This window comes from Colobus angolensis, unplaced genomic scaffold (genome assembly GCF_000951035.1).
Source record: "Colobus angolensis palliatus isolate OR3802 unplaced genomic scaffold, Cang.pa_1.0 Scaffold6, whole genome shotgun sequence".
NCBI lineage: Eukaryota > Metazoa > Chordata > Mammalia > Primates > Cercopithecidae > Colobus > Colobus angolensis.
In genome coordinates, this window is record NW_012119598.1 from 1,566,465 (window position 1) to 1,581,737 (window position 15,273).

Here is a 15,273-nt window from a genome sequence, read left to right on the forward strand (position 1 = left end):
AAATAACAAGGGGCTGCAGTACCAGAACAGTAGTAGATAGTGCTATGGTAGTAGAAAAGGTAGAAATAGGTTAGCCATAACTAAATTACCCTTTTTTTTTTTTTAAGACAAGGTCTCGCACTGTTGCCCAGGCTAGAGTGCAGTGGCGCGATCTTGGCTCACTGCAACCTCTGACGGCCTGGGTTCAAGTGATTCTCCTGCCTCAGCCTCCTGAGTAGCTGGAATTACAGGAGCTTGCCAGCACTCACCGCTAATTTTTCTATTTTTAGTAGAGACGGGGTTTCAGCATGTTGGTCAGGCTGGTCTCGGCTGACCTCCTGATCTGCCTGCCTCTGCCGCCCGAGGCATTGGGATTACAGGTGTGAGCCACTGCACCTAGCCATTTTTAAAATATCAGCTTCGGGACATACTGCATCTCAAATTGATATTATACTGTATGTAGTTTTTTGTGGAGACAGTGTCTTCTGTATTGCCCAGGCTGGTCTCAAACTCCCGGCCTCAAGCAGTCTCCGTCCTCAGTCTCCCAAGGTGCTGGGACTACAGGCATGAGCCACGATGCCAGGCTAGCCCTTGCTTTTTTCATTCAGTATAATTCTGTTCCAACCATAATATCTGACATAGTGATAATTTATTCATTTTTACTGCTTTATTGAAGTACATGCTATGCAAATACTGTCAGTGGACATTAGGTTATTTTCTTTATATTTTGTTGTTAAATTAATAGTGCTGTCATGAATATTTCTATATATGTATCCTGGTGCACAGCAGCAAGCATTTTTCTAGGGAAGTAGTTCTCAAACTTTAGCATGCATCAGAGTCACTTGAAGGAGGAGGACGATTTGAGAAAACCGCTAGATTTCATCCCCAAAGGTTAATATTCAGCAGGTCTGGGGTAGGGTAGGAATGTGCATTTTTAATTTGCAGGTGAAATGTGGTTCAGATGTTCTAGGTGACAGGATCACACATGTGAGAACCACCACTCTAAGGTATAGACACGTAGTTGTAATTATTGGGTGTTAAGTTATGTAAATATTCAGTTTTGTAAAATAATGCCAGATTTTTTTCAAAGTCATTGCAGTAATTTATATTCCCACCAGCATTGCATAAACCTTCCCCATTGGTCTACAACTACTCCAGCACTTGGTATTGTCAACATTTTCCATTTTAAATATTTTCTTTTTTCACCTTAGAGTTAATTATCTCACCTTTTAAAGAATCAGCTCATGTAAATATTTAAAATGTATTTGACTAAAAGTATAGGTAGAGAAAATTGAGTTCTACATTTAGCTATTAATTGTAATTGGTGATTTTGTTGGGTAAATCAGCCTGCATAAATTCAACAAGTATTCCTTGTGTATTATGTAATAAATATTGTCGGTAAAGAAGAAAAAATATTTTATATACATGTGCAGGTTTTAATTTTTAAATTTAAATAATACAGGTTACAATTTGAAAATTGTGTTTAAAGGCAAATTAAAACTAGCCAGTCCTACTAGGCATGGTGTCCTTTTACTTTCCAACTCATAGACAGCTTTCACTTGTCATGGAATCTGAAATTTAAAAAGAATTGACTCTGAACAGTAGTATAATACAGTCATCATGAACTTTAATAGACACGCTTCTCAATTTACTCTGTAAAATGCTTCTGTTCTTAGGGCCTAAGTTATTAAAGTAGATAATCACAGTGACATGGAAACATCAGGCCCACATGGTGGAGACAACACATAGAAAGCAAATGATCTTTGTAAGCACTATCATTTTATGATTTCTTTGGCTCAGTATGAGGACAACAACAAACTTAGTATATACTCACTGGAGCTTATGTCCATGATATACAAGATTTTTATCGTTCCTCTTTCTCAACAGAGTTGTTATATAAAGAATACATGTGCCAATCTAACTTAATCATCTTTTCTGTATGTATGACAAATTTATGTTGATACATATTTTAAAACCTGGTTTCTAATTAGTTTAAAATAGAGATTTTGAATATTTGAATATTAGTATTACAATATAACTCCTTTTTATTTGTTTGGTATTGTTAGTATGCTCGAATGACTAGTTGGAAAACAAATGTCAAGAATAGCCCTCCAAGTGAAAACAAGTATATTGGCCCAAATTAAGGGAAATTTTCAAATTTCTAGAACTGTAAGATTCTTTGTACTAATTTTAATTCTGTTTTCTCTAGTTGACTACCCTTTGGTTATTTCACTTAAAGGAAATTGTTAACTGCCTGATTACAAACTGTTAAAATAATTTTATTTGTAAAACTAGTATCTGGAGCTATGGAGACCTTAAAATAAATTAAAACTTTCCCCCCTTATTACAAAAGTAATAAAGATTTATTGTAACAAATTTGGAAAACAAACAAAATAAAACAAAAAACTCAGCTGGATGTGGTGGCTCGCGCCTGTAATCCCAGCACTTTGGGGGGCTGAGGTGGGTGGATCACGAGGTCAAGAGATCGACATCCTCCTGGCCAACATGGTGAAACCCCGTCTCTACTAAAAATGTAAAAATTAGCTCGGTGTGGTGGTGCGGTTTTACTATGTTGGCCAGGCTGGTCTTGAACTCCTGACCTCAGGTGATCCTACTACCTTGGCCTTCCAAAAAGTGCCAGCATTACATGCGTGAGCCACTGTGCCCAGATTGCTTTAGAATTGCATTTATACTGTGTATTTTTTTACCCTAATGACAGTGTAAGAGACTTAAATGAATATGACTGATTGTCACACAAAAAAGGCATGTCCTAGTTCAACACTCAGCATTCAAGAAATACTTATCAAAGACCTGCTATAAGCCAGGTAATGTACCATTTAGCTAGGTGGATCCTTCAATTTGAATCTATGGCAGTTATTAGTAGAACAACTCAGGGATGTACTTCTTTAGTACTGCTTATCAGCTTTGCCAAGGGGTAATTAGTCACCTCTGTTCACAGAATTCATAACAAGGTTTTGCAAATTAATTTTTTTACTGGACCTTTAGGATCCAGGCAGACAGCCAGATTAGAAAATACTTAGTGATATGGTAAATTGTTTTTGATACTTTATTAAGATTGATTTAAGTGGCAATAAAATAAAAGTTGAATTCAGTTTATACCTAGACTGTGCTCCTTTAGTAGTTTTACAGCCTTCAAGGAGACACCTATTGTACTTTGATTGCCTTGAGAATAGTCCTTGCCAAACAGTATGTGTGGTTTTTTTTCTCTCATCTGGTCACATTTAACTTCAGTAGGGAAGAAATGGAAGATGGCAACATCCTAACCCTCTGAATAAAACAACAAACGGGTCTTGAGTTGTATATCATCAGTTTGTTACTTTGGGTTCCTATGTCATGGAAAAGCCTAATAGAATTAAAATAGTGGTTTTTTTTTCCTTCTTCTTCATTTTATTCTGCTCTTTAGAATGGCACTGTCTGATAGAACTACTGAGATGATGGAAATCTGTGCTAATTCAATATGGGAACCACTAACCAGTGTGGCAGTTGAGCACTTGAAATGTGGCTAGTGTGACGGAACTGCATTTTAACTTTTAATTTTAATAAACTAAAATTTAAATAGACTCATGAAGCTCGTGGCTTCCACATTGGACAGCATAGCTTTAAAACATGACAGGTGGCCTTTATTTTCATTGGAAGACAACTGACCCACAGAAAAACCAAGTCAATCCTATGGAAGTAGACAACAATTCAAGTTAGTGTATTTTGAATAAGTCATATAAGATCTTAAGCTATAATATTATGTTAATCACAGAAGGATAATACAGGCAGGTGCATTCAACTTGCATCTGTTTTATCGTATGGATGAGAGAGCAGTGAAAGAGATACTGAGGAAGAAAGTTGATGTTAGGGCAAGGAGGGGATATCAGGCAAAAGAAAGCCATATTGAGATACAAGGGCCAGAGGTAAATAAAGGGGAAACGAAAGATTTAGAAAATTATTTGTATAATGGCAACTATGCCAAGAACATTGAATTGGGAAAGAGGTACTTCTTACCCTCCTCTCAGCACCTTCTGACTGCAGAAGTTGTTTTGCATCTGCTTTGGTCAATCTCTTGCTCCTTTGCATGTTTGCTTCTCTATTCTCTGTCTTGACTCTCTTCATGCTCTTTGCCTTAACACAACCCCAGCTTTGCCGTGTGCAATGCCCTAGGTACTATATTTCTCTTACCTTTTTCCCAGGAATGTGTATGATGCAATTACAGAATTCCTCACTGTGTTGCAGAGGTGAACAATCATAGGAAATATGGGGGACATATTTTACTCAGGCTTTAATTATTTGTGGCAAGCCTGCTGTGTGTAGGACACTGCGCCTAGTGCTTTGCATTATTTTTTTATTGTGATGAAAGATAGGACAAAATTTATTATTTTAACCATTTTTTAAATGTGTAATTCATTGACATTGTTTACATTCACAATGTGTGTAACCATCACCACTGTTTATTTCCAGTACTTGGTCATCATCCCAAACAGAAATTGTACCCATTAAGAAATAACTCTCCATTCCCATCTATGCCTTGGTAACCTTTATTCTGCTTTCTATCTCTATGAATTTGCCTGTTTTGGGTACTTTCATGTGAGTGGTATCTTAGAATATTTATCCTTTTCTTATTGGCTTACTTCATTTAGCATACTGTCATAAAGGTTCATCCATGTTGTAACGTGTCAGAATTCATGTCTCTTCTCTTCTCCTTTCCTTTCGTTTTCTTTTTTCTTTCCTTTCCTTTCCTTTTCCCTTTTCTTTTTCTTTTCCTTTCTCTTTTCCTTTTTTCTTTTCCGTCCCATCATGTCCAGGCTGGAGTACAGTGGTGTGATCTTGGCTCACTGCAGCCTTGACTTGGCAGGCTCAGGTCATCCTCCCACCTTGGCCTCCCAAGCAGCTGAGACTACAGGGATGTGCCACCATCTTTGCTACTTTTTGTATTTTTTTTTTGTGAAGACCATGTTTCACCATGTTGGCCAGGCAGGTCTCAAAATCCTGGACTCAAGTGATCCACCTGCCTCAGCCTCTCAAAGTGCTGGGATTATAGGCATCAGCCACTGTACCTGGCCTCATTGTTTCTTATTGCTGAATAATATTCAGTTGTATGTCTATACCATATTTATACAATTACCTACTTATGGATACTTGGGTTATGCATTATTTTTAATAATGCACTTGGTTCCACTTACATTTTTCTCGCCTTCAACACTTTCCAAAATGCCCCAGCAACTCTTCTCTCTTTCATCCTTCTAATCCAAGAGAAAAAAGTTTGGAATCTGAGTACTCTGCTTTTGAAAAACTGCACACTCTTTGTTATCAAGCAGCTTTTTCTATGGCCTCCATTTACTTTATTTATTTAACTAGAAACTCTCCACTGTATTCCAGTCACTGGTGGACAGAGGACCAGCCTTAGTGCTCACTTCATATGGCATCTTGACATAATGATCTTGGGACGTCCATGAGCTAGCTGATTGTGCTTCGTGTTTAGCTCTTCACGTACTACTTTTTCTTTTTTTTTGTGGGGGAGACAGAGGCTTGCTCGGTCACACAGGCTGGAGTGCAGTGGTGCAACCTTGGCTCACTGCAACCTCTGCCTCCCGGGTTCAAGCAATTCTCATGCCTCAGCCTCTGGAGTAGCTACAGGCGTGTGCCACCACACCTGACTGATTTTTGTATTTTAGTAAAGACAGGGTTTCTCCATTTTGGTCTGGCTGGTCAAACTCCAGGCCTTAAGTGCTCTGCCCGTCTCAGCCTCACAAAGTGCTGGGATTACAGGCATGAACCACTGCGCCCGACCCTCTCCTACTTTTTATTCCTAACTTTCAGAGGTCATAACTGATAAAGGTGCAACTGTACAACTCAGCCGCTGGGAACCCATAGTTACAGTTAGGACCAGGACACAAAATTCACTTACATGTAGAGATTGTCAGCCCCCCTGCTTAAACAGTTGCATGTGTCTTACACATATATCAGAATGCTGGATTCACAGCAGGACAGATCAATTCATTTTTACCCGGCTGTTTGCTCTATTCTTAATGTTAGATGCTAAAATCTGGCTTAGTTAATGAAGAATTAATAAATGAGGTAGGAAGTTATATTTTCTATGGTAGTTGATGTAGATAATAATATAATAAACAGCACCAGTGGACTCCTATTCTAAGGGTGCACCATTCAAATAAATAAATACTAAAAGGACAGCATAATAGGGACTTACTAGGTCTCAGTCTCTTCGCTAAGCTCTCATGCATGAACTCGTAATAATCTTCTGAAGTAGGTGCTACTGTTTTCTTCATTTTTAGTTAAAGCAACAGAAGCATCAATAGGTTGACTCAAGTTGATAGCTAGAAAATGTCAGACTCTAGATTGAAGTGTAGGTCTGTCTTACTTCACAACTGGAGCGCTATTTAACACACCTTAGGATTGTAGATTGTTTTGGTCAGAGATGATTTCTTATGTTCTAGTTTAGGATTCGACAATTTTAGGCACCAAGTGAATAAATGAGTCGTAGAAGAAAAGGGGGCACTGTTAAGAACCTTTTGAAGTCTCCTTTTATATGATACTCTTTTTAGCCCTGTTTTACTGTGATGGTTTGTAACCTGTTGGGATAACATTTACTAAATAAGTTGTTCATATTAATCTGGTGTATTTACAGGTGGTTGCTGTATATGGAACTTTATCTGATTTGCTTTCTGTGGCCAGCAGTAAACTCGGCATAAAAGCCACCAGTGTATATAATGGGAAAGGTGGACTGATTGATGATATTGCTTTGATCAGGTAACCTTCACCTTTTTATAAGCTGTCAACAGTGTGCCTCAACTTCTTGGTGCTATGCTGTTTCCCTTAAGCAGTAGTTTAATCACTGTTAAGAATACAGGATTTTGGCAACTGGTTACCTAGAATTTGCTCTTTGGAATTTAAATCATTTGGGCTTAAGCTGTATTGATCAGCTAGAAAACCCTTAGTATGCATTTCAGTATACTGATAGTCTTTCTGCATAGTTCATATATGGCTATGAGGAATTTCTTCTTTGTGGTACTATTTTTTGCATTTTATAAATATTACAAAGGCCAGATTTTGTGAAAACTTTATAAATATGATATAATTCTAAGTAGAGATATCACCAGTGATCCACCATAATTATAGACTTACTTGTTTGTTCTTTAAATATCCCAGGCAGATTCATCTCTTTAAAACAAGTGTGTAGTTCACCTTACTTCGTCTTCATGAGGTCAGAGAATTTTGGAGCAGGAAGATGCTTAACAAAGAAGACAGTAAAGGGAACACAAATTAAGTATTGACTCTGCCAGTTATGTTATAATTGCTTTGCCTGAGTTATACCATTTGATTGGCAAAGCATGAGTTTTTTAATCAATGATGTGAAGTTATAACGTACAATAATATACAAAGTCTCTGTATAAATCCAGATCAAAATGACCTTTCAATATAATATACTGCTTTTGCAGTTAATCAGTTCTAGACCCTTCATTTTACAAATGAGGAAACGAATTACCTGTGAAGCTGAGGACTCACTCAGGTAATACAGCTAGTTGGGTTTTGTTAATGAAAAAAAAAAAAAGGATTTTTATACTAATCTGAAAAAAGTAAATTGGCATGGCAAACAAGTAGGAAATACTATATACTACATTTTAAATCCAAATAAATTAGGATAATTTCTGAGTTTTTCAATATGTATCTCCCAGCTTCTTTCAGTTTCTAAGGAAAACTGAGTCACATTGTTGGATGATGATCCTCATCAGCCTAACTTTCTCCTTAACAAGCACAAACTCTGCTTCTTAGAAAAATTTAATGTGTCCTGTGATGTCCTATAGGAAATAAAAACATCTACAATGGAAGGTTATAACTGAAGCCTTCTGAGCTATAAAATATCTGCTTATTCATTTTGGGTTCACAATACAGTATCTGGTGTAATGGGTTGAGGAAGAGGATGTACACTGATTGTCTAGAATTGTGGGTTATATGCAACCATTTATATTTGGGTGTATGGTGGATCTGTAGTGGGTAAACACTGACAGCAGAGTTACTTCCAGCTATATTTTTCCTAGATTTAATATGACAGTTTATTTCATCTCCAAAGCACACAACAGCTAATGATTTAGGGATAAAAAAATGTAAAGAAAAGAGGAGTTAGCTGTGGCTTTAATGTATCCTTTGAGCATAATTATTCATTCTCAGTTCATAGGAAAGCTGAACTCACATAATTTGTATAGTGGGATTTCCCCCCCATTTCAAAAGTACTTTCATGTGCAAGATCTTATTTTTAAATTTAAATTCAAAGACAGTTAAGTTCAGGGAGCTAAACAAAGCATTGAAAACTTAGCTTCTTTGCAGTCTAGATTGATAGCAAAACCTATTGTCTATATAATTCTAAGGAATAGTTCCTATAAGCAACAGATAATTAATGTGATTTTTAGATTTTGATGGTGGCTTTTTAAATTTTGATTTCCCCAGGGATGATGATGTTTTGTTTGTTTGTGAAGGAGAGCCATTTATTGGTAAGTGACTTTAAAAGCCAATTTTATCTGCCAAAAAAAACCAAGATGGAATGGCAGTTACTTTAAATGGGGCTATTAAGCTTAAACATAAAAAATGATCTTATGGCTATATTCAGATCTTAACATGTTTTGATTCTACATTGGGTGTATGTGTTAAATTTTTTACTATTGTTCATAGTTTATTATGGATGCTTCATCTTTTACATGCCTTTAAAATTCTTTCGAGGTGTACATTAACTATAACATAGTAAGGTAGTTTTGATTTTAGAAACAATTGTTTCAAAATTTTTTCTTTGATAGTAAATGTCAAAATTTTTCGACATGTTGTATTACATATTTGTGAGTAAATATTGCTTGCATAAGTAGTGTTTGACAGTATTTCACAGTGATCAGATCAGTCAAAAAATAACTTGGTATCAACCACAAACACGGGTGTGCACACACACTACCCTTTGATTTGAAAGAAAGCTTATAGTTGTATATCTCAAAAGAAAAGGCCAAAAGTCAGATAAAGTGTTTGATTTATTTAGATCCATACAGTCAACACTCTGAATATTTAAGTATTTTTTAAAGCATCATACTAATTGCATTTGGTGAGTGGAAGTAGTTCTCAGGATTGATGCACAGGCAATTGTCAACTTAGAAGTAAGTGCATACTCTTGCCTGTCTGTCTCTACCTTAAAACTGTAAGTAAGAACTTTTCCTCATCTTATTTTATCCATTGGCCTAACAGTGATTGGCAGGCGACGATCACTTAATTGGTCCACTGCATACAAACACAATAAAAAATGATCACTTAAGGTTTTTTTTTTATTGTTAACTGATGGATTTTAAAATATTTGGTATATTTTCATCCTCTGCATTTATTGATGTTCAGATTGTCTTAATTTTTGGCCACTGGAAATCTCTTCAGGTGTTTTTAACAAGCCCTGTTGGATTTTATAGCTTTCTTGTTATCTGGAATAACAGGTGTTCATCTTAAAGCCTTTTCCTGTCTCAGACCTGGGTCAACATTTTTCCAACAAGCCTTGATTTTTTTTAGTGGGAGGTGTCTTTCCAAGACAAATCTGGGTGCTAGGGAGGGCTCTTTGCTATTGGGTTCATCATTGTTGCTATGCCTTTTGGTGGACAGAATTGAAAATATATAGGTAGAGATAAAATTTGTATATATGTTATAGGATATAAAGTTTACTATAACAAAATATGGATAGATGAAATAACTCATGGGTTCATACTAATACTTAAAGTTTATATTAAGGATTATAAGGTTTTTACTTTTCCTCTTCTGTTCTTACATCTGTGTCTCCTTTTTCTATATCAATAATACTGACTTTCAGGGACATAGGGACTAATAGAATTATAATGTCACATAATTACTCATTTACTATACCCCATACAGAACACATCTAAAAATGTCAGCGTAACAAACCCAATACTTTCAGTACCAATATAATTACTAAAAACAGTTAAATATTTTTCATATGTTAAATCCTTTCTCCCCTTACTTAAAAATAATTGTATTGTTTCTGCATTGTCAGAACATACAGCCATTGTATACTATACTGTCTCCCTTTATACTCTCATTTAGTTTTGCTTCTTCAAGCGTACAGTTACCTCCATCCTTTTGTTATGTTTCCAGTGGTTATCTGAAACTTGTTCTCTAGTAGATTTCTCTCCAAGAAACTATGAGAACAATAGTCTTTGACATCTTCCAGTGGCAAGATGCCGTTGCCATCCACCATCTTTATATGATTTTGGTATAAAATTATATGTCAACGCTTATTATAAACTTTAGTATGTGTAATTTGTTCTATGTTAATTATACCTCAGTGAAGCTATTGAAAAATCCTTGGTTCACATCATATTTCTTTTGACTATCTTAAATATGTTACTGCATTTTATTCTGGCTTGAGGTGTTGGTCTCAAAAAATCTGATCTTTCTTATGTGATTATTTTTCATAGATCACCCAAAGGATATTTCTCTTTCTTTAAAGTACAGTAATTTTAGTAGAATATTTTTGGTGTTCTGAGTTGTTCTGGATTGGTTTTCTCAGTATGTGATGGATCCTTTCAATATATAGTTTCAAGCATATGTATTTTAAAATTTCAGTACAGTTTTCTTGAAGTTTACATTTTTATTTTGTTCACTTTGATTTGATTTCCTTCTTTCAGGACTCTATTATATGTATGGTGGATCTTTTACACTTGTCTTTTACATTTGAAACTTTCTTTTCCTTTCTTTGTATTTTATTTATTTTTTTGAGACAGGGCCTCACTTCGTCACTTAGGCTGTAGTGCAGTGGTGTGATCTTGGCTCACTGCAGCTTCAACTTCCTGGGTTCAAGTGATTCTCCTGCCTCAGCCCCCAACCAGTAGCTGGGACTGCAGATGTGTGCCACCATGCTCGGATAATTTTTTTGTATTTTTTATAGAGATGGGGTTTTGGGGTTTTGCCATGTTGCCCAGGCTGGTCTCGAACTCCTGAGCTCAAGCAATCCACCTGCCTTGGCCTCGCAAAGGATTACAGTTATAAGCCACCATGTGTGGCCGTTTCTTTTTAATTTTTCAAGCTATTCTCTTTTTTACCTTTTCTTTCCCTTAAGTCACTGTCTATTGTGTTTAATCATTCTTGTATTTCTTTTGCTTTAGTCTTTATTTTAAAAATCGTTTTTCTTTTATTTCTAATTCTCTTGGGAGTTCTTGCTACTCATTTCTGAATTTGTAAATCCTGGTTTATATTGTTATTTTATACCTTGTATAAACTTATTTTAGCATGTTTTGGAATATTAGATTATAATTTTAATCTATTTTGTGGGTATTTCTGGCATGTTTTCGTTATCTACAAGGACATTATTATTATTTTAACACTTTCGTATTACATTTGATCAATCCTTTTGTATTGCTCATTTTTATGTGAAGTTAGTTTTTCTTAACTTGAAAAGAGGGCTGACAGGACAGTTTTTCTAATTTCATGGCTCTAGAGTTCCCTTTTCTGTTGTTTTTGTGAAGTGTTAAAAACATACAGAACTCATTTTCTGATGTATTCTTGTCTATTAGACCTCTTAACTTTCGTCTGGAGTCCTTTTTTTTTTAGTCTCTGTTGTCTTTGTTGCATTCAGCTTGGATTATTTTCTCAGCATGTTACCAGTGTGGGGCTTTGTCCATAGAATGGAGTTTTGACCATTTGGTTTTGAGAGTTTATTTTCAGCCCTATCAGATCTTACTGCAAAATACTTGCATCACCCACTTTTGGGGTGATCTCAGTCTGTTGTTCTCAGCTGGACTTATTAAGCAATGAAGTCAGTATCTGTGGATGGCTTTGACATTCATGGGTTCATCATACACCCTGTTGCATCTCTCTGCTTTTTCTTTCACAGGCGCTGAAAGCATGCTGCTCTTATAGCTGTTGGTATTGGTGGGACTACCTTATCACCTAGTGTTGTTTTAGATGCAGTCTGTGGGTTTGGGTATTGCTGTCCTAGTAGCTCTGGTATGCTTTTATTATGTGTGTATTCAGTTTTAAAAATTATGCCATTACCGTCTTCCCAGAATCCCCAATCTTAATATTTGTGTTATTTTCTACATGTCATCTCTAGATCCTCAGACAGATTCTAAGCCTCCTGAGGGATTGTTAGGATTCCACACAGATTGGCTGACATTAAATGTTGGAGGGCGGTACTTTACAACTACACGGTAGGTGTGTGTGTATGTGTGTTAGAAAGAGAATGCAAAAGGAGCACTGTGTACCATTTGTTCTTCAATTTGCTGATTCCCCAAAAAGATACTCAAATGCTGCTTAAATACACTGTGTGATCTGAAACCATTTTTTGTAAGTTTTTCTGTAGAAAAAAGTAAAAACATGGTTCATTCCTGAGAAAGCATAAAAGGCATCACTTCAGTGTTTTAGAACATGCTTTTTAGATATTGAGTAATAGACACACAATATAAGTAAAAATTAACAGTACTGAAATTTGTAGAGGCTACAACTGCTTTTATTAAAGGGCAGAAAAATGTAAGTTTGGAAGATCAAGAATATTATTATGTAATAGTTTGCTAACAGGATAGACAGAGAAGTGTTTAAAGCAAAGGAAACTAAAACAATGTTTAAATCAAAGGAAGTACCCGATTAGAAGGGATCTGATAAATGGCAACTTACTGCACGTTTTTGTTTCCCAGCGTTACTCCTACCAGGTTGTAGCATGCATCTTTTTGAGAGAGCAGCTGGGATCGAGTATACTCTTGACTTAAATATGTTTGTTTATAAAGACAAATGGAGAAATCAATTTTTTTCCCTGAATTCTTAGGAGCACTTTAGTGAATAAAGAACCTGACAGTATGCTGGCCCACATGTTTAAGGACAAAGGTGAGTGTAATACGTTGGTTTCAAATTTCATCTTACCTGTTTTGTATCTGTGCTGACTTTATAACTCCCGACTTTCTGTACTTACTAATTATGTCAGTTTTTAAGAGTAAAAACTTACTGATATATTAAGCAATTTTTTCCTCATACATTTCTGACTTTATTTTTTGTTTATGGGGTACTTTCTTTATTATAATGGTAACACAGGTGTCTGGGGAAATAAGCAAGATCATAGAGGAGCTTTCTTAATTGACCGAAGTCCTGAGTACTTTGAACCCATTTTGAACTACTTGCGTCATGGACAGCTCATTGTAAATGATGGCATTAATTTATTGGGTGAGTTTATGTAGACTTTCAATATAATTATGTGACTACTCACATTTTTGTAAGTTTAAGATTTTAACTTTGTTTCACTCAGTGACAGTATATTTCCATAAAGTAAAAGTATATATATTTTTTCTATTTTTTAAACTAGATGTTTTCTCATGTATGTGAGTGTATATAGGTGTAGAAATAAATTTAGGCACGAACAGGTGGTCCTTCAGGTAGGTAGTCTTTGTACATATAGGTAAATATCTAAACCATACACTTCAACTTTATATTCTAAACTGATATAGATTCTATATGACAAGTGACTTTAAACGATTTTGTTGTTTCCTTTTTTAAAAATTGAATTCTGAATGTAACTTGGCTCCACTTTCTGGATATTCTCCACATTATGTGAGAACTAGAGTGGTCAAGAGGGCAAATCATGCCTTGCAATCATAATTCTCAATTAGAGATTTGATTCTACAATTTGTTAACTTAGGGAGACTAACTTGGGGAAAATTTCTCTGAGTCATATTGGAAAAATGAGTATTAAAAGCACTCTCGACCCTATCTACATCACAAGATGTTTGTGAAGGTTAATGGAGGTGATGTAGACAAAAGCCCTTATAAAACACTGGTTGCACATTTGGATGCTAATAGGCCTCTAAGTGACTGAAGTTGATGTGATGATGTTAGTACTTCAGGAGTGGTAGGCAGTTGGTGATCTTGAGGTCACATGCCTGCCATCTTCAGCAGATCATTGCCATGTGCAATGTGGACAGACGTAGAGTGCCAGAACCTAGGTTTTTGAAGAAACCTGGGTATCTAAAATTTTATGTGACATGTTTTTATTTTGAAAACATTACATGCTGAACACATCAGAATCAGCCTGAGGACTGCTAGCTTACAGTTTCTGTAGTGAAATACGAAACACCCACTAACTTCTAGTGTTGCTATAACAAACTTTATATTCCCTTTAACATGTACCTATTGCAAAAAATAAAAAATAAAAAAATACATTATTTGACCCTTTTAGCTAGTTCTATAACTTTGTAACTAAATTGTTGCTTTCTATTTCTCCCATTTTAATTTTTCTTCAGATTATTGATAGCATTTTGTATCCTACTTGCCTAGAAAATAACATCAGAAATATATTTATCCATGCTGTGTCACATATCTGCAAACCAAGCTATTACCAAGATTTGCTAGTTTTTTCTTTTTCATGTTTCTCAACCATTTCTTTTATTTGTGCAAGTGTTCAAAAAGCAGAGCTCTCTGCTGGATTCATTTTATAAAGCATTGTTTTTAATTAGTACAGTTTCCATCTAAACTCTTTATATTGCTTACAGATTGCCCGAGTAATTATATGCTTTAAAACAATCTACAGTAATTTCACTAACACCAAAAAGTAGTGAGTGGCAGAGCTGGGATTCAAATCCAGATTTTGTTTTTTTTTTTTTTTTTGAGACAGAGTCTCACTCTGTTACCCAAGCTGGAGTGCAATGACGTGATCTCTGCTCACTGCAAACTGTGCCTTCTGGGTTCAAGTGATTCTCCTGCCTCAGCTTCCCGAGTAGCTGGGATTATAGGCACACACCACAATGCCCAGCTAATATTTTTTTTTTTTTTTTTTAGTAGAGACAGGGTTTCACCATGTGTTGGCCAGGCTGGTCTCAAACTCCTGACCTCAAGTGATCCACCCGCCTCAGCCTCCAAAAGTGCTGGGATTACAGGTGTTGAGCCACCGTGCCCAGCCTGTCTTTTGTATTTCTAAGGCTTCTCTGGATGTTTTAAAGATTTAATTCTAAACCTAGAATTAGAAACGTATCCTGGCTGCATTCCCTAAGAGTTCTGCTTTACTCAGATCTTGGCAAATTGACAGCGTGGCCCACAAGAACCTCTTTAATAATGTGTTGGGTTTCCACCAGGGATATATATCCGACCAGAATGGCATAATCTTTGGATGCCCCTTGAAGGGGAAATGTGGACCCTGTATGCCAGAGTGGTAGCCGGATGCTGTACCTTGGATGACCTTTGTTTTACAATTGTATTATCGACCATAGAGTTTGGTTTTCACAGAAAAGATTGTATTATTCTTCCCAAATAACGGCT

General features: G+C 35.9%; 1 protein-coding gene across 1 annotated transcript in view; it reads left to right on the plus strand.

Moving 5' to 3' along the window:
- KCTD9 (potassium channel tetramerization domain containing 9) overlaps positions 1-15,273 on the plus strand; it is a 29,262-nt gene that overhangs the window by 4,840 nt on the left and 9,149 nt on the right. The window contains exons 2-6 of the mRNA XM_011962597.1: positions 6,632-6,753; positions 8,449-8,492; positions 12,089-12,185; positions 12,797-12,855; positions 13,060-13,188. Coding sequence (XP_011817987.1) covers positions 6,632-6,753; positions 8,449-8,492; positions 12,089-12,185; positions 12,797-12,855; positions 13,060-13,188 — 451 coding nt within the window. The remainder of the gene's footprint in view (positions 1-6,631; positions 6,754-8,448; positions 8,493-12,088; positions 12,186-12,796; positions 12,856-13,059; positions 13,189-15,273) is intronic.